This window comes from Danio rerio, chromosome 3, assembly GCF_049306965.1.
Source record: "Danio rerio strain Tuebingen ecotype United States chromosome 3, GRCz12tu, whole genome shotgun sequence".
Taxonomy (NCBI): domain Eukaryota; kingdom Metazoa; phylum Chordata; class Actinopteri; order Cypriniformes; family Danionidae; genus Danio; species Danio rerio.
The window spans coordinates 66060112-66076747 of NC_133178.1; the positions used below are offsets into that span (position 1 = coordinate 66060112).

At 37.9% G+C, this 16636-nt stretch overlaps 1 protein-coding gene across 3 annotated transcripts; it reads right to left on the reverse strand.

The window, feature by feature from the left end:
* Positions 1–604: 604 nt before the first annotated feature.
* pvalb8 (parvalbumin 8) lies at positions 605–9136 on the reverse strand. 3 transcript variants are annotated; one of them, NM_182937.2, is made up of 5 exons: positions 8873–9136; positions 5971–6035; positions 3496–3628; positions 2876–2985; positions 605–872 (listed from the first exon to the last, which is right to left on the reverse strand). In NM_182937.2, exons 2-5 carry the CDS (start codon positions 6029–6031, stop codon positions 847–849), a joined length of 330 nt encoding a protein of 109 aa, NP_891982.2. In that variant the 5' UTR covers positions 6032–6035; positions 8873–9136; the 3' UTR covers positions 605–846. The 3 variants fall into 3 exon arrangements, 1 of the variants encoding a protein (NP_891982.2); XR_012397690.1 differs by having other exon boundaries at positions 607–1322; positions 1480–2985; positions 8873–9030; XR_012397689.1 differs by having other exon boundaries at positions 607–1322; positions 1450–2985; positions 8873–9030.
* Positions 9137–16636: the final 7500 nt, after the last annotated feature.

Consider the following 16636-nt stretch of genomic DNA (forward strand, 5'->3'; position numbering starts at 1 on the left):
TTTTGTTCTGATTATTGGTTGATGCAGGCTGTGCATTTTAAACTAATTGAAATCAACATTTAAACTATAAAGAAGTCATATATAGTAGTATATATTCATTTTCCTTTGGCTTAGTTCTTTATTTATCAGTGGTCGCCACAGTGGAATGAACCCCCAACTATTCCAGCATATGTTTTATGCAGCGGATGTCCTTCTAGCCACAACCCAGCAATGAGAAACACCCAAACACACTCATTCACACACTCACACTCATACACTACAGCCAACTCAGTTCATCAGTTCCCCTGTAGCGTATGTGTTTGGACTGTGGGGGAAACCGGAGCACCCAGAGGAAACAGACGCCAACATGGGGATAACATGCAAACTCCACATAGAAACACCAACTGACCCAGCCGGGGCTCGAACCAGCCACCTTCTTGCCCATAGAAGTATATATATATATATATATATATATATATATATATATATATATATATATATATATACACAGTAGTGTGTTTATTGTGTACACCTTATCAAGTATATTCAAACTCCTCTCAATGAGATTTTCTTTTAATGAACACATTCATAAAATCATCATAACATCAATAAAGACGACATCTGAAATAATTTAAGCCATTTATTTATTGACTTCAGTAATTTTTCAGGTAGTTTTACATTTGCTCGATGCCCATGTGCGCTCTCTACATGTCCAAAACTCAAAGAAAGGCTCTGCGGAGTATACAGTATGTGGACTCTATTGACCAGGGGGATTCCGAAGCGAAAAACACCGGCGTATCGAGTGTCCAGACGGATGAGTTGAATTGAGATGAAATCTGAGCACAGGCGCGGAGAGAGACGTGTCATTCAGGACAGCACCATCGCCTGGAACTCTGAAAAACATTTGACAAACACACAACATACAGTCAGTTCCCTATACAGATGAGGGTATGACATGTGCATCTACACTGTAGAGAATATCAGCAGTTTTCCGTATTTTGTGATTCATTTGTGGGGTGAACTGTCCCTTTAAGGTCCCTTTAATGTTCATTGAAGTCCATTGAATAATTATTTTGGCTTAACCTCTCCTTTAATGTTCATTCTGGGGTGAACTGTCCCTTTAAAGTCCCTTTAATTGTAATTTGGGGGTAAACTGTCCCTTTAATGTTTATTTTTGGGATTAACTGTACCTTTAAAGTCCTTTTAATGTTCATTTTAGAGTGAACTGTCCCTTTAATGTTCATTTTGGGATGAGCTGTCCCTTTAAAGTCCCTTTAATTGTAATTTGGGGGTAAACTGTCCCTTTAATGTTCATTCTGGGGTGAACTGTCCCTTTAAAGTCCCTTTAATTGTAATTTGGGGGTAAACTGTCCCTTTAATGTTTATTTTTGGGATGAACTGTCCCTTTAAAGTCATTTTAATGTTAATTTTAGAGTGAACTGTCCCTTTAATGTTCATTTTAGAGTGAACTGTCCCTTTAATGTTCATTTTAGAGTGAACTGTCCCTTTAATGTTCATTTTAGAGTGAACTGTCCCTTTAATGTTCATTTTTGGGATGAACTGTCCCTTTAAAGTCATTTTAATGTTCATTTTAGAGTGAACTGTCCTTTTAATGTTCATTTTGGTATAAACGGTTGCTTTTATGACGTGGACTGTCCCTTTAAAGTCTCTTTAATGTTTTTTTGGGATGAACTGTCCCTTTAAAGTCTCCTTAATGATAATTTTGGTGTAAACTGTTGCTTTTGTAGCATAAATTGTCCCTTTAAAGTCCCTTTAATGTTCATTTTGGTGTGAACTGTCTCTTTAAAGTTCCTTCAATGATAATTTTGGGGTAAACTGTCCCATTAATGTTCATTTTTGGGATGAACTGTCCCTTTAAAGTCTCTTTAATGATAATTTTGGGATAAACTGTCGCTTTTATAGGGTGAACTGTCACTTTAATGTTAATTTGTGGGATGAACTGTCCCTTTAAAGTCCATTTTATATTTATTTTAGTGTGAAATGTGCTTTTAATATTCATTTTGGAATGAACTGTCACTTTAAAGTCCCTTTCATTATGGTTTTGGGGTAAACTGTCACTTTAATGTTCAACTTGGGATGAACTGTCCCTTTAATGTCCTTTTAATGTTTAATTTGGGGTGAACTGTTCATTTAAAGTCCCTTTAAGGATAATTAAACTGTCACTTTAATGTTCATTTGTGGGGTGAGCTGCCCCTTTAAAAGTCCCTTTAATGTACATTTTGGCACGAACTGCCCCTTTGAAGTCCTGTAAATGTTCATCTTGGTGTGCACTGTCCCTTTAATGTTCATTTGGGGTGAACTGTACCTTTAAAGTCCCTTTAATTATAATTTTGGGTTCATTTAATGTTAATTCTGGGGCGAACTGTCACTTTTAAAGTCCCTTTAATGTCCATTTTGGGTTGAACTGCCCCTTTAAAGTTCCTTTTATGTTAATTTTGGGTGAACTCTGTCCTTTTAATGTAAATTTTTTTGGGGTGAACCAATCCTTTAGTGTTCATTTTGGGGTAAACTATTACTTTAAAATCCTTTTAATGATAATTTTAGGGTGAACTGTCCCTTTAATGTTCAGTTTGGCGTAAACTATCCTTTTAATGTTCAATTTTGGAGTAAACTGCCCCTTTAATGTTATTTTTGGGATAAACTATCCTTTTAATAATTAGTTTTGGGGTGAACTGCCCCTTTAATGTTGTTTTTGGGGTGAACTGCCCCTTTAATGTTGTTTTTGGGGTGAACTGCCCCTTTAAAATGTGATTCATCAGTCAAATCAAGCTTCAGATCAAACTTCAGATGAACAAAATCCACTGGAAACAATCCCAGGGCCCATATGCTAATAATATATGATGTATATTAATGCCACATAAAGAGCTGTACTCACCTTCTGCTCCAATCTTGCCATCGCTGTCGTCGTCGGCTGCTGCTAGGAAAGCCTTTGTCTCTTTATCGGTCAGCACGCGAGCGCCGCCGGAGAACCGCTGCAGGAAAAACCTGCACAGACACACAAAAGCACAACCTGTTTGAGGGAGGAAACACTCAGGATGTGCACAAAGCCGGAGGATGAAGTGACTTGGCTAATGAAAAGGCTGAGAATAAACAGGCGAGAGGTAGACTAATCCCTGTCTGCTTTTGAAGGTCCTGTGAGATCAAAATCAAGTTTTTTTAGATCTTAGTATCAGTATTGTGAGTTTTTAAAGATATCTATAAGCTAGTGTGCTCCAAAATTAGCATTTAGAAGATATAAATCCTCCAGTTTCTAATTCAGTTCATCAATCCCCCTATAGCGCATGTGTTTGGACTGGGGGGAAACCGGAGCACCCGGAGGAAACCCACGCTAACATGGGGAGAACATGCAAACTCCACACAGAAACGCCAACTGACCCAGCCGGGACTCAAACTAGTGATCTTCTTGCTATGTGGCCATAGTGCTAACCACTAAGCCACCGTGCCACCTATGGGAAGACATTCATATATGCATAGCTGGCTAATTGAAGGTCTTACTTGAGTTCGTCCTCCTCGATGAAGCCACTGGCGTCGTTGTCCAGGATGTTGAAGATGTTCTTCACATCCTGAGGGCTTTTCTTGGTCATCCCACACAGCTGGAAGAACTTTTTGGGGCTGAATGAGTCTGGAGCTGGACACAAAATAAAAATAACAAGATGTTTGCACACTTGTTTCTAGTCTAAATATCTACAATGTCAGAAATCAAAGACAACATTGTCATGTTTTCAGTAATAATGAGTCAAAACTAAGTGAGTTTTTCCTTAAAACAAGCCCAATATACTTGTTTTAGCTTTGAAATAAGCTTATTTTGCTTACCCCATGAGTCAAAATTAAGTGAGTTTTACTCGTTTTAAGCTAAATTTACTGAATTTGTCTTCGACTACAATAGCTGTACTTGATTGCACTTTGATTACAGTAGATTACTGCAAAATCCTAATATGCAGTAAGTTACTGTAAACGTTTTTAAATTACTCCCAATGCAGTGCACATTACAGTAGTGAGCTGTAAAGAATAAATGTGGTATTTTAATGGATGTTTTTGCGGTAAATAACTGTAAAATTGCTGCAAAGACTGTTTACTACAACTTAAAGTAATTAAAAATACAGTAAAAAACAATTGCTCATAAATGCTGAGGCAGCAGTGAGTGTGTGTGTGTGTGTTTAAAAGCTTCATTACAGTAGAATACCGCAAATTGCTAATATGCAGTAAGTTACTGTAAACATTTTAAAGTGGCCTACAATGCAGTGCACATCACATGTGAGATGCAGAATGAATGTATGTGGTATTTCACTGGGTGTTTTTGCGGTAAATAACTGTAAAATTGCTGCAAAGACTGTGTACTACAACTTAATAAAAGTAATAAAAATACAGTAAAAACAACAGTTTTATAAATGAGGGTCTGTGTTTAAACAACTTGATTACAGTAGATTACCGCAAATTGCTAATATGCAGTAAGTTGGTGTCAACATTTTTAATTACTCCAAATGTTGTACATATTACAGTTGTGAGCTGTAAAGAATGTATGTGGTATTTTAAAATAACTGTAAATAACTGTAAAATTGCTGCAAACACTGTTTACTACAAATTAAAGTAATTTAAAATACAGTAAAAACACAATTGCTCATAAATGCCGAGGCAGGAGAGTGTGTGTGTGTTTATAAAACCTGATTACAGTAGATTACCGCAAATTCCCAATATGCAAAAAAGTTACTGTAAACATTTTAAAGTGGCCCACAATGCAGTGCATATTACAGCAGTGAGCTGTAAAGAACGCATGTGGGGGTTTATTGGGTGTTTTGCAATAAATAACTGTAAAATTGCAGCAATGTACTATGACTCTTTGAAAGTAATTAAAAATACTGTAAACGAAAACAATTGTTCATAAAAGCTGAGGCAGGAAAATGTCTGTGCTAAAAAAACTTGATTACACTATGATTACAGTAAAATACAGCAAATTCCTAATATGCAGTAAGTTACTGTAAACATTTTAAAGTGGCCTACAATGCAGTGCACATTCCAGTAGTGAGCTGTAGAATTAATGTATGTGGTATTTCACTGGGTGTTTTTGCGGTAAATAACTGTAAAATTGCTGCAAACACTGTTTACTACAACTTAAAGTAATTTAAAATACAGTAAAAACACAATTGCTCATAAATGCTGAGGCAGGAGAGTGTGTGTGTGTTTATAAAACTTCATTACAGTAGATTACCGCAAATTCCCAATATGCAAAAAGTTACTGTAAACATTTTAAAGTGGCCCACAATGCAGTGCGTATCACAGTAGTGAGCTGTAGAATAAATGTATGTGGTATTTTAATGTGTGTTTTGCGGTAAATAACTGTAAAATTGCAGCAATGTACTATGACTCTTTAAAAGTAATTAAAAATACTGTAAACGAAACCAATTGTTCATAAAAGCTGAGGCAGGAGAATGTCTATGCTAAAAAAACTTGATTACACTACGATTACAGTAAAATACCGCAAATTCCCAATATGAAGTAAGTTACTGTAAACATTTTAAAGTGGCCTACAATGCAGTGCACATTACAGTAGTGAGCTGTAGAATAAATGTATGTGGTATTTCGCTGGGTGTTTTTGTGGTAAAAACCTGTAAAATTGCTGCAAACACTGTTTACTACAGATTAAAGTAATTTAAAATACAGTAAAAACACAATTGCTCATAAATGCTGAGGTAGGAGAGTGTGTGTGTTTATAAAACCTGATTACAGTAGATTACCGCAAATTCCCAATATGCAGTAAGTTACTGTAAAAGTTTTAAAGTGGCCCAGTGCATATTACAGTAGTGAGCTGTAGAATGAATGTATGTGGTATTTTAATTGGCGTTTTTGCTGTAACTGTAAAATCGCAGCAAAGTCTAACAGTGTACTGCGACTCATTAAAAGTCAGTAAAAACACAGTAGAAAAACAATTGTGGGTAAATGCTGAGGCAGGAGAGTGTGTGTGTGTGTGTTTACCTTGACAGTCCTTGAGTGCACAGTCGATGGCATCAGCGGAAAGGATAGATGTGAGAGACATGATCCTGGACAAGAGGAAGATTCACAGTTTCACATTATTCACTCACAAATACATGCGATAATTCTCTACATACAGTAGAAACGGCTTGAGGGATACATGTGAATGCACACAGTGCTGGTTTACTTCAAGTTTTTGTCTTGTTTCTAGTCCAAATATCTAAAAATTCTTAAATAAAGAAAGATTTATAGACCAGCACAAAATATTGTCTTGTTTATAAACTTATTTCCACTTTGAGCGAAGTTTACTTATAAACTAATTTCGAGAGGATCACGTGCTTATGTTTGCTTGCGACTTGTCCTGTGTTATCCAATTTATAAATCACCAATCAGACGATTCCTGAGCCACTATAATTACCCTGAGCTCAATATCACAGCCATCTTCATTTTGAGGAATCCCCCCTTCCATCCCTACTCCTCCTCCTCCTTTCCTAGATGGGCGGCATGGTGGCCCAGTGGTTAGCACTGTTGCCTCACAGCCAGAACGCCTCTGGTTCTAGTCCTTACCAAGCCAGCCGACATTTCTGTGTGGAGTATGCACGTTCTCCCCGTGCCCATGTGGGTTTTCCCCCGGGTTCCTCCCATTGCCCAAAATCATGCAGCTTAAGTTAATTGACTAATCCAAATCAGCACCATAGACATGCTCCTAGTCAGTAGTTCCCTCTTAAGAGCGATCACTGTCTGTTCATTAGCTACTACAGCAGGGGAGTTCTCCAGATCTACCTGAGCTCAAACTCCCCTCTCGCCTTGCTAACGGGAGGGAGCCCTGGGCTCGAGGATCTGATAAGCTCAGGGCTCTGTCCCAGGACAGCGCGCCAAACAAGCTTCATAATCAGTCATCAGCTGAGTGTGAACTCTTGAAATTAAGTTTATTTCACCTCTTCTATTGGCAGATTATTTTACTTATTTTAAGGAAAAACTTTCCTCATTTTAATTCCTTATTTCTGAAAAAAAGAGTATATTTTGTGCTAATCTAGAAAATCTTCTTGATTTAGGAGTTTTTAGGCATTTAAGCTAGAAACAAAACAACCCCCCCCCCAAAAAAAAAAAAAATCTGAAATCAAGAAACATTTTCTAGACAAGCACAAAATATTGTACATAATGAGTCAAATTAGGCAGGTTTTTCCTTAAAATAGGCAAAATAATCAAATTTTTGCTTTGAATTCAGATTATTTTGCTCGTTTTAACTAAAAACTCACTTAATTGTGCCTCTATTTCTGAGTTGTTTGTCTATAAATGCTTCATAACATAAGTATTTTTAGATATTTGGAGCAGAAACAAGACAAAAACAAGTGAGAAAAGCAGTTTATGCAGAGTACAGGAGAAAGCTGCACACACTGCGAAAAAAAGAGAGAGAGTTTCATCCTGTTTCTAGTCCAAATATCAAGAAATCCTTAAAATAAAAAGCATTTTCATTCATCTTTTTCTTTTCGGCTTAGTCGCTTTACTGGGTCAACACAGCGGAATGAATCGCCAACTTATCCAGCATATGTTTTACGCAGCGGATGCCCTTCCAGCCGCAACCCATCACTGGGAAACTTAATTAGCATTTTCTAGACAAGTAATAAATATTGTCTTGAGTCAAATTAAGCGAGTTTTTCTTTAAAACAAACAAAATAATCTCATTTTCGCTTTATTCAGATTATTTTGCTAGTTTTAACTATAAACTCACTTCATTTTGACTTATTATTTCTTAAAACAACACAATATGTTTGTATATAGTCTTGTTTTTTTTTAAATGTTGAGTCAAATAAGCGAGTTTTTCCTTAAAACAAGCAAAATAATCTCATTTTAGGCTTAAATTCAGATTATTTGACTTGTCTTAACTAAAAACTTGCTTAATTTGACTCATTATTTCTGAAAACAAGATAGTAGTTTTCAGAAATAGAGTCAAAATTAAGCAAGTTTTTCGCTTTGAATTCAAATTTTTTCCTTGTTTTCACTAAAAACTCGCTTCATTTTGCCTCTATTTCTGAAAACAAGAGAGTTGTTTGTCTATAAATGCTTCATAACATAAGTATATTTAGATATTTGGAGCAGAAACAAGACAAAAACAAGTGAGAAAAGCAGTTTATGCAGAGTGCAGGAGAAAACTGCACACACTGCGAAAAAAAGAGAGAGAGTTTCATCCTGTTTCTAGTCCAAATATCAAACATTCTTTAAAATAATAAGCATTTTCTACAAAAGCAATAAATATTGTCTTGTTTTTAGAAATAATGAGCCAAAATTAAGCGAGTTTTTCTTTAAAACAAACAAAATAATCTCATTTTCGCATTGAATTCAGATAATTTTACTTGTTTTAACTAAAAACTCACTTCATTTTGACCCCATATTTCTTAGAAAAGCACAATACATTTGTAAATAGTCTTGTTTTCAGAAATAATGAGTCAAATTAAGCAAGTTTTTCCCTAAAACAAGCAAAACAATCAAATTTTTTCCTTGAAATCAAACTATTTTACTTGTTTTAACTAAAAACTCACTTCATTTTGACTCTATTTCTGAAAACAAGACAATCACTCGTCTATAACTCCTTCTTAATTAAATAACATGTAGATATTTAGACTAGAAACAAGACAAAAACAAGTGAGAAAAGCAAAAGACAGAGTTTTGCTTCTTGTTTCTAGTCCAAATATCAAAAAATCCTTAAACCAAGAAGCATTTTCTATGAGTTTTTCCCTAAAACAAGCATAAATAATCTAATTTTATTCCTTAAATTAAGATTATTTAGCATGTTTTAACATAAAAAAAAACTCATAATTACTGAAAAAACACTTCTTAATTAAAGACTTTGCAGCTATTGAGACTATAAACTCCAAGTGTCTTGGTGTGTGATTTGCATGCTTACCTCGGTGCAGTCCTCCGGCAGGTGAATGAACAGAAGAATAAGGCTGAGTGGTGTCCGTGAAGCGCTCCAGGTGAGATTTATATAGCTCTCAATGCTCTGACAGCGGCCGGTTCTCCGGTTACCCGTCTGCGGATCAGGTTCTGGCGCTCAGATTACCCACCTAACTAATTAACCTGTACTATTTATACTGGTTTAAGTTGGAGGTGTTTGTTTTTTGGGGCCAGCCCATCTGCAACGCCCTTGTGAAAAGGCAAATGAAGTAATAAATGCTTTGCTATCTGCCTTGCGGGATCAGAATACAGGCATCACAAAGGCTCATCCGATCCGCTCGGGCTCACGGCTCATTCTCAAGCCCTCATTATAATATTATATAAACACTTTATAATGCAGGAGTGGAGGAGAGGGAGGGGGGGGGGTGTTTCTGCTTAATTCAGCACTTACTGAGGGCCAGTGCTGTTTGGCGTAAAGATGTTTTCCTACTGTGTGTGTGTGTGTGTGTGTGTGTGTGTGTGTGTGTGTGTGTGTGTGTGTGTGTGTGTGTTTAGACACTTATAGTGTAGATTTTTACAATTGCGTTGCTACAAATTTCAGAACCCTGATGTCAAAACTCTAAACACGAAACACTTAGGTCTCCACTTATAACACAGACTCTCTAGTGCTCAAAACTCTGCATGTTGTGTTTATTTCTTTAGAGAAGTCTTGCATTTGCTGGATCACTGGTTCACACAATCCTTTTACACTGCATGCAAGGCTTTTCTTTCTTAGATTTTGTGTCTTCTTTCTTGTCCAAATATCTAAAAATTCTTAAATCAAGAAGCATCAACGCCGCTCCTCTTCGAGATCGCCGACTGACAGCTCACCTCCATGTGGAGGGCTTTCCTGCTGCAACCAGTTTGTCCGGTTAGCTTGTTGCATACGTCGGGGGGGCGGAGACCTGGAGGCGAGCTGATGGCGATGACTGGGTTCGAGTCTGGGGAAGAGCGGTTCCAGAAATCAGGTAAGGCAGAATCCAAAAAAATAAAATAAACGAATTCATAACGAATTCATCCGGTGCAATAAGGCGCAAGAAGTGTTTCTATGACGTGTTGCTCATTTCAGACCATAATTTTCCCGTTTTCCGCCACATTGTATAGATAGCAAGTCCGTTTGTGCCACTTTGTGGACTCATGGGTGTTTCGGTCTATAAGAGGTGTGTTAAGGCGCATTGCTGGTGCGTTGCTATTTCAAAGAACTAATATAGACTGAACAATAGAGAACCCAGGCTCATTTTGCAAACGTAGCCCCGCGGACCTTTCAGGAGACCGCGAAATACTTCCCAGGAGGTACGTATTTGTGCAGTTTTTGCGGATGTGCGAAAGGCCGCTGTGTGCGCTTTTTCACATCTCAAACACCTCTCCCGAGCGCTGTTCGCGCCCACGCTGTTCTTGTGTAAAGCCGCTGGAGGCCGCTGTCGAGCGACCGTCTGTCTGACTGAATGACTGAACGATTTAATGGGCGGCTGGAAGATCGGCCTACCCACCCTCCTCCTCCTCCTTCCCTAAATCCAAGCAATGATTTACAAAAGCCGTCCAGAAAAAGAAAAGCCCTCGTCTGATTTTGACCGCGTTTTCACATTTCACCGCATTATCGCCCCGTTATGAACTCTTTTTTAGATTCTGTTTTTTGTCTCACCTGATTTCTGGAACTGCTCTTCCTCGGACTCAAACCCGGTCGTCGCAGCCGGCTCCCCTCCGGGCCTCCGGTCTGCCGACGTAACATGACGAGCTAACCGGACAAACTGGTTGCGGCGGGAAAGCCCTCCACATGGAGGTAAGCCGCCAAGCGTGAAGAGGAGCAGCGTCACACCGCCCCGTAGTGTTCGCCTAAAAAAATGGTCTAAAGCGCATGGCTTCTGCAGCGCTTAAGCAGAGCATCTGCAGCGCGAGGATAAAGAACGAGCCTCCTCCATTCAGCCTCTTTACTTTACTCCTTTACTTTACTCCTTTACTTTGCTGTACTGAGGAAACGGTGGAAACTCACTCCACTGAACACCTCCATCAGCCCACATATTTCATTTCCTTTGTTAAGAGCACAGATTTGTGTCAAAACTATTTCTGAATTCAGTTCTAATCTCCAGCAAAGGAATAAATGAACAATAATAATGAAGTGTGGTCAGAAAACTGAGTTATATCAAACACACGTCCTGTACTTATCCACATATGCTGATGCAGACGACTCCAAAACCCCACAGCTGGACACATCTAAACCTGTTTTTAATAAAGCAGATATAAATCTGCATATAGTCAATAATACTGCTGATAATAATCACATTATACAGATGCAGATCATCCTGAATGAACTGAAAAAGCCCGTCGAGGTGAACAAGGCATGGAGGCAGTGCTGTTTATATTTATGTAGAAAATCATCATCATTTTAGTCCTTTAATTGTTTTCATCTGTAAAGATATTTGTGTGTCGCTGATCATCCTGTGTGTATTCAGCAGTGTGTACGTGAGGTGCACAACTTATGTGTGAATGTTTGTTAGTGTGTTTCTTTGTGTGAGTTTACGTGTGTGTCTGTGTGCTTACGTGTGTATGTGGGTTTGTGTGTGTGTGTGTGTGTGTGTTTCCAACCATCTGCACAAAAGACGTTTACAAATAATTTATATAGTTTATGATAATTTAATTTGATAATTCAGTCATTTACATATGAATAAAATATTTGTCATGTTTTAACAAAAAAAAAATCTAAAATCAAACAATATTAAATCAAAACAACTTTGCTTGAAAGGCAAAATTTCTAAAAGTTTTACAAGTTGGTTAATTATTTATATTTATAATATATATATATATATATATATATATATATATATATATATATATATATATATATATATATATATATATATATATATATATATATATATATATATTTTTTTTTTTTTTTTTTTTTTTTAAAGATTTATTTTTGGCCTTTTTGACTTTATTGAGAGGATAGGACAGTATTTTAGACAGGAAACGAAATGGGAGAGAGAGAGGGGGTAGGGTCGGTAAATGTCCTTGAGCCGGGATTCAAACTCAGGACGCCCTGAAGTGCTATTGCACCATATGTCAGCAGGCTAACCACTAGGCTATTGCGCTCACTGGTTATTTATTTATTGACGTATTCTTTTCAAATTCAGAATAAAGTAATAATAATTTCTTGATTTTGTTGTTGTCTTATTTTCAGAATTAAAACACAAACAAACAAAACACTTTTACATGAATACAGGCGACTTTAGATATTGTCAAATGTCAGGAAAAGGAGAGTTCATGCTTAAAAGAAGAAGAAGAAGAAATTAAGAAAAAATAAACAAAAAAAAAACAGCTAGATTACTGGAGCGGTGCTCTTTCAAAATGTTCACATTTATACCTCCATAATGACTATATTGACACCTTAACTATTACCTAAAGAGTCCAATAGTATAGCGTTTGATATTTCTAGGCAGTAATATTCACTTTTAAGGTGTCAATATTGAGCCTTCATGTGTTCCACACCACCCCAGTGTCAGCCGGTGCACCATTTCGTCTTCTTCTGAGAGTGTAAACACACCCCGCTCACAAAAACATGTTTTGCCAACATGAAATGCTTTGGTAGCGTTTCCATTCTAGCGTACAAAACATCCAGTTAAATGTTTTAAGTGCATTCTCTCTGGGTTGCGCTAGCGTTTGCAGTTCTAACGTCAAGCATCATGAGAATGCAGCTTCTGAATCTTCCCTAAACATCACTAAACCGTCGTGTTTCTATTTATTTTGATTTATTCAATGGTAAATGACCGACTTAAATGTTTCAAAATGACTGAAATGGTAAAATGATGAAAACATCACGTTCCATAATGGCTGCTTTTCAAAACTTCTGAAGTTCTCCCTCCGGAAGCAGCATTTCCAAACATCAAAGCAGGTTCAAATTCAAATTCTGCTGCACTTCCTGTTTGGAGAGGTTCCTTCTTTTGATCCTTCTTTTGAATCTTCCTTAAACATCCTAAAATGTGTAATACATATATATATATATATATATATATATATATATATATATATATATATATATATATATATATATATATATATATATATATTATATTTTATATAGATATGTATATATATTTTTTATACATATATATATATATATATATATATATATATATATATTCTTTCCCAGAGATGAGTTGCGGCTGGAAGGGCATCCGCTGCGTAAAAACCTGCTTGATGAGTTGGCAGTTCATTCCGCTGTGGCGACCCCAGATTAATAAAGGGACTAGGCCGACAAGAAAATGAATGAATGAATATATGTATATTCACTGGCCACTTTATTAGGTACACCTGTCCTACACCTGCTTGTTAACACAAATTACTAATCAGCCAATTACATGGCAGCAACTGAATGCATTTAGGCACGTAGACATGGTCAAGACGAGCTGCTGCAGTTCAAACTGAGCATCAGAATGGGGAAGAAGATGGATTTAAGTGACTTTGAATGTGTCATGGTTGTTGGTGCCAGACAGGCTGCTCTGGGTATTTCAGAAATTGCTGATCTACTGGGATTTTCATGCACAGCCAGCTGTGGAGAGTCCAAATATCTAGTCCAAATATAAAAAAAGACAAATTTTGAGAGAAGTATACGTCAAACCTAAAGCAGGATTACTTGTATTACCTCATTGGCAGATTATTTAGCATGTTTTATGGAAAAAATCACATAATTTTGACTCAATATTACTGAAAACAAGACAATAAAGTGTGCTTGTCCAGAAAATGCTTCTTGATTGAAAGGATTTTTAGATATTTGGACTGGAAGCACGTTTGAAAAGGCATGTTTTTGCTGTGCATTTTGCTTTATAACTTTATAAACCCCATAATCTGCATCCCCATAATCCCATCTCCATCTTCATGGCCTAATCTGCTCCATATTGTCTCGCTTTACTTGATGAACAGATGGAAGCCAGTAATCCACTGCTGCCAGATGCACAACTAATTCATAGGTATAGCTGCAAACACACACACACACACACACACACACACACACACACACACACACACACACACACACACACACACACACACACACACACACACACAGCATCATGAGAGTTCCTTCTCAGTTCTTCATGCACAGGCAGATGAAGAGCGCTCTGTCACTCACACACACACACACACACACACACACACACGCAGGCTGTCATCTGTGCTCTGCTGATTCAGGCATTGGAGGTCACCTTTTGACTGCACGCTGTAATCAATGTTTAAAACGCACCTGCTAGACGCATTTATTATGTAAGGCGGTGCAAAATGTCCCTACTTTACGGTTTCAAGTGCAGGAAAAGAACGAATACGGACGCCGCTTAACTTTTGGTCACCGAACCCCGTGTTGCGATTAATTGGAGGAGGTTTTTTTTTTTTTTCCATGAGGCGATGGAGTTACAGACAGCGCATCCCTCATAGCAGTGTAACGGATATACACCTCTGCTCTTAACAAAGCTGTCCCCTACGTCAACTTCTCACACTGCATTATCTCATGATTTAAAGGTCACACACACACACACACACACACACACACACACACTGAAAAATACTAATAAAGCTAAAAGCTCAAGCTAAAATCATTGAGCATTCATATTTACAGTCTCTCATTTACGCTGAGCGCACAATAGACAGAAGATCAAACATCGCTTGTCACTTTAAAAAACGATGGTCGTATTTTCATGCATTTAATCGGTCAAGACATTTTTAGTGTTGTGAAATATTTTGATTTCAAGGTGCATCAAAGTTTTACAGATAAAAAAACAAAAACAGTAGCACTTTATTTTAATGGTCCTGTCACGATCACCAGCCATCACAACTCCATGGATCGCTGGAATACACTCACAATAGCTGCGTCCCGAATCGCATACTTATGCACTATTGTAGTATAAATAGTGTAAGTAGTGTGTTCACACTGAAAACTCTAAGAATAATAAGAGCACTTTAATTACCCGGATGATGCACTCATTTGGTCGCTAAAATAAAAGCTGCGTCCCAAATGGCACACTATACATGTTGCACTCATGCACTATGTACTTATGCACTTACACACTCAACAGTATAGTATATGTGTGTAGTGTTGTCCCAAATGGCACACTAATGTTTTTTTACTAAGCGGAAACTCAAACCGTTTCCCTGATGACGTTTGACGGTTGCCAAATCAGTGAAACAAACGACTGAATTATCAAGTAATACCTGCCGTGAGTATTGCTGCATTCACCATCGGGAGGCGCTATAATCACTCTCGTAGGAGAATTTTGCTTTCACCATCCAAAATAAATAAAGTTATCCAACATGTGCGTCAGATAGCTCCGCCCCTTCCGCTACGTAAGCAAACCTGCGGTCGTTGAGTGTGTGAAGTGTTCATCATTACACACTTCATTTTAGCGGCTGAATGAGTGCATCATTCGAGTAATTAAAGTGCACTTATTATTTTTAGAGTTTTCAGTGTGAACACACTACTTACACTATTTATACTACAAAATGGCGTAGAATAGTGCATAAGTATGCGATTTGGGACGCAGCTTCTGTGTGTAATGATGGACACTTCACGTACTCAACGACCGCGAGTTTGCTTACGTAGCGGAAGGGGCGGAGCTATCGGGCGCACATGTTGAATAACTTTATTTATTTTGGATGGTGAAAGCAAAATTCTCCTACGAGAGTGATTATAGCGCCTCCCGATGGTGAATGCGGTTATACTCACGGCAGGTATTATTTGATAATTCGGTTGTTTCTTTCTCTGATTCGGCAACCGTCAAACGTCATCAGGGAAACGGTTTGAGTTTCCGCTTAGAAAAAAAACATTAGAGTGCCATTTGGGACGACATTACACACATAAGCTGCGTCCCAAATCGCATACTTATCGCACTATTTTACGCCATTTTGTAGTATAAATAGTGTAAGTAGTGTGTTCACACTGAAATCTCTAAAAATAATAAGTGCACTTTAATTACCCAGATGATGCACTCATTCAGCCGGTATAATGAAGTGTGTAATGATGGACACTTCACGCACTCAACCACCGCAGGTTTGCTTACGTAGCGGAAGGGGCGGAGCTATCGGGCGCACATGTTGAATAACTTTATTTATTTTGGATGGTGAAAGCAAAATTCTCCTATGAGAGTGATTATAGCGCCTCCGGATGGTAAATGCGGCAATACTCACGGCAGGTATTACTTGATAATTCAGTCGTTAATTTCACTGATTTGGCAACAGTCAAACGTCATCAGGGAAACGGTTTGAATTTCCGCTTAGTAAAAAAACATTAGAGTGCCATTTGGGACAACACTACACACATATACTATCCTGTTGAGTGTGTAAGTACATAGTGCAAGAGTGCATAGTGTATAGTGTGCCATTTGGGACGCAGTGAATCACTTATGGACTACAAATCCGCCATTGCTGGACTACAACTCCATACATGCACTCCGCTCACTCACAGATGTCCCTCATTCTGACGGATTACACACGCACCCCTGGAGGGTTTTCAAGGACTGATTACACACACTATTTAGGCAGCACACACACCCACTCCAGTCGGAGTCTTGTTTACGTAAGTGGCATTACAACGTGTTTCCTTTGTCTTGTTTTGCCGTGTGTTCACCCTCGCCTTGTTATTCTGTTTATCCCTGCCTGCTGACAGCCTTGTGACCATCTCGCTGTTATTGTGGCTATGATTGCCTTCATGCCCCTGTTTGCCCATGTTGACCATTGCTTGCTTGACTGCCTC

Bases quoted from the DNA above. Each gene is read 5' to 3' on its own strand.
- pvalb8 (NM_182937.2), bottom strand. From the start codon at position 6,031: ATGTCTCTCACATCTATCCTTTCCGCTGATGCCATCGACTGTGCACTC. The intron at 3,629-5,970 runs GTAAACACACAC...TTTTGTGTCCAG, and splicing joins TGCACTCAAGGACTGTCAAG to CTCCAGACTCATTCAGCCCC. The intron at 2,986-3,495 runs GTAAGACCTTCA...GTGTCTGTGCAG, and splicing joins ATCGAGGAGGACGAACTCAA to GTTTTTCCTGCAGCGGTTCT.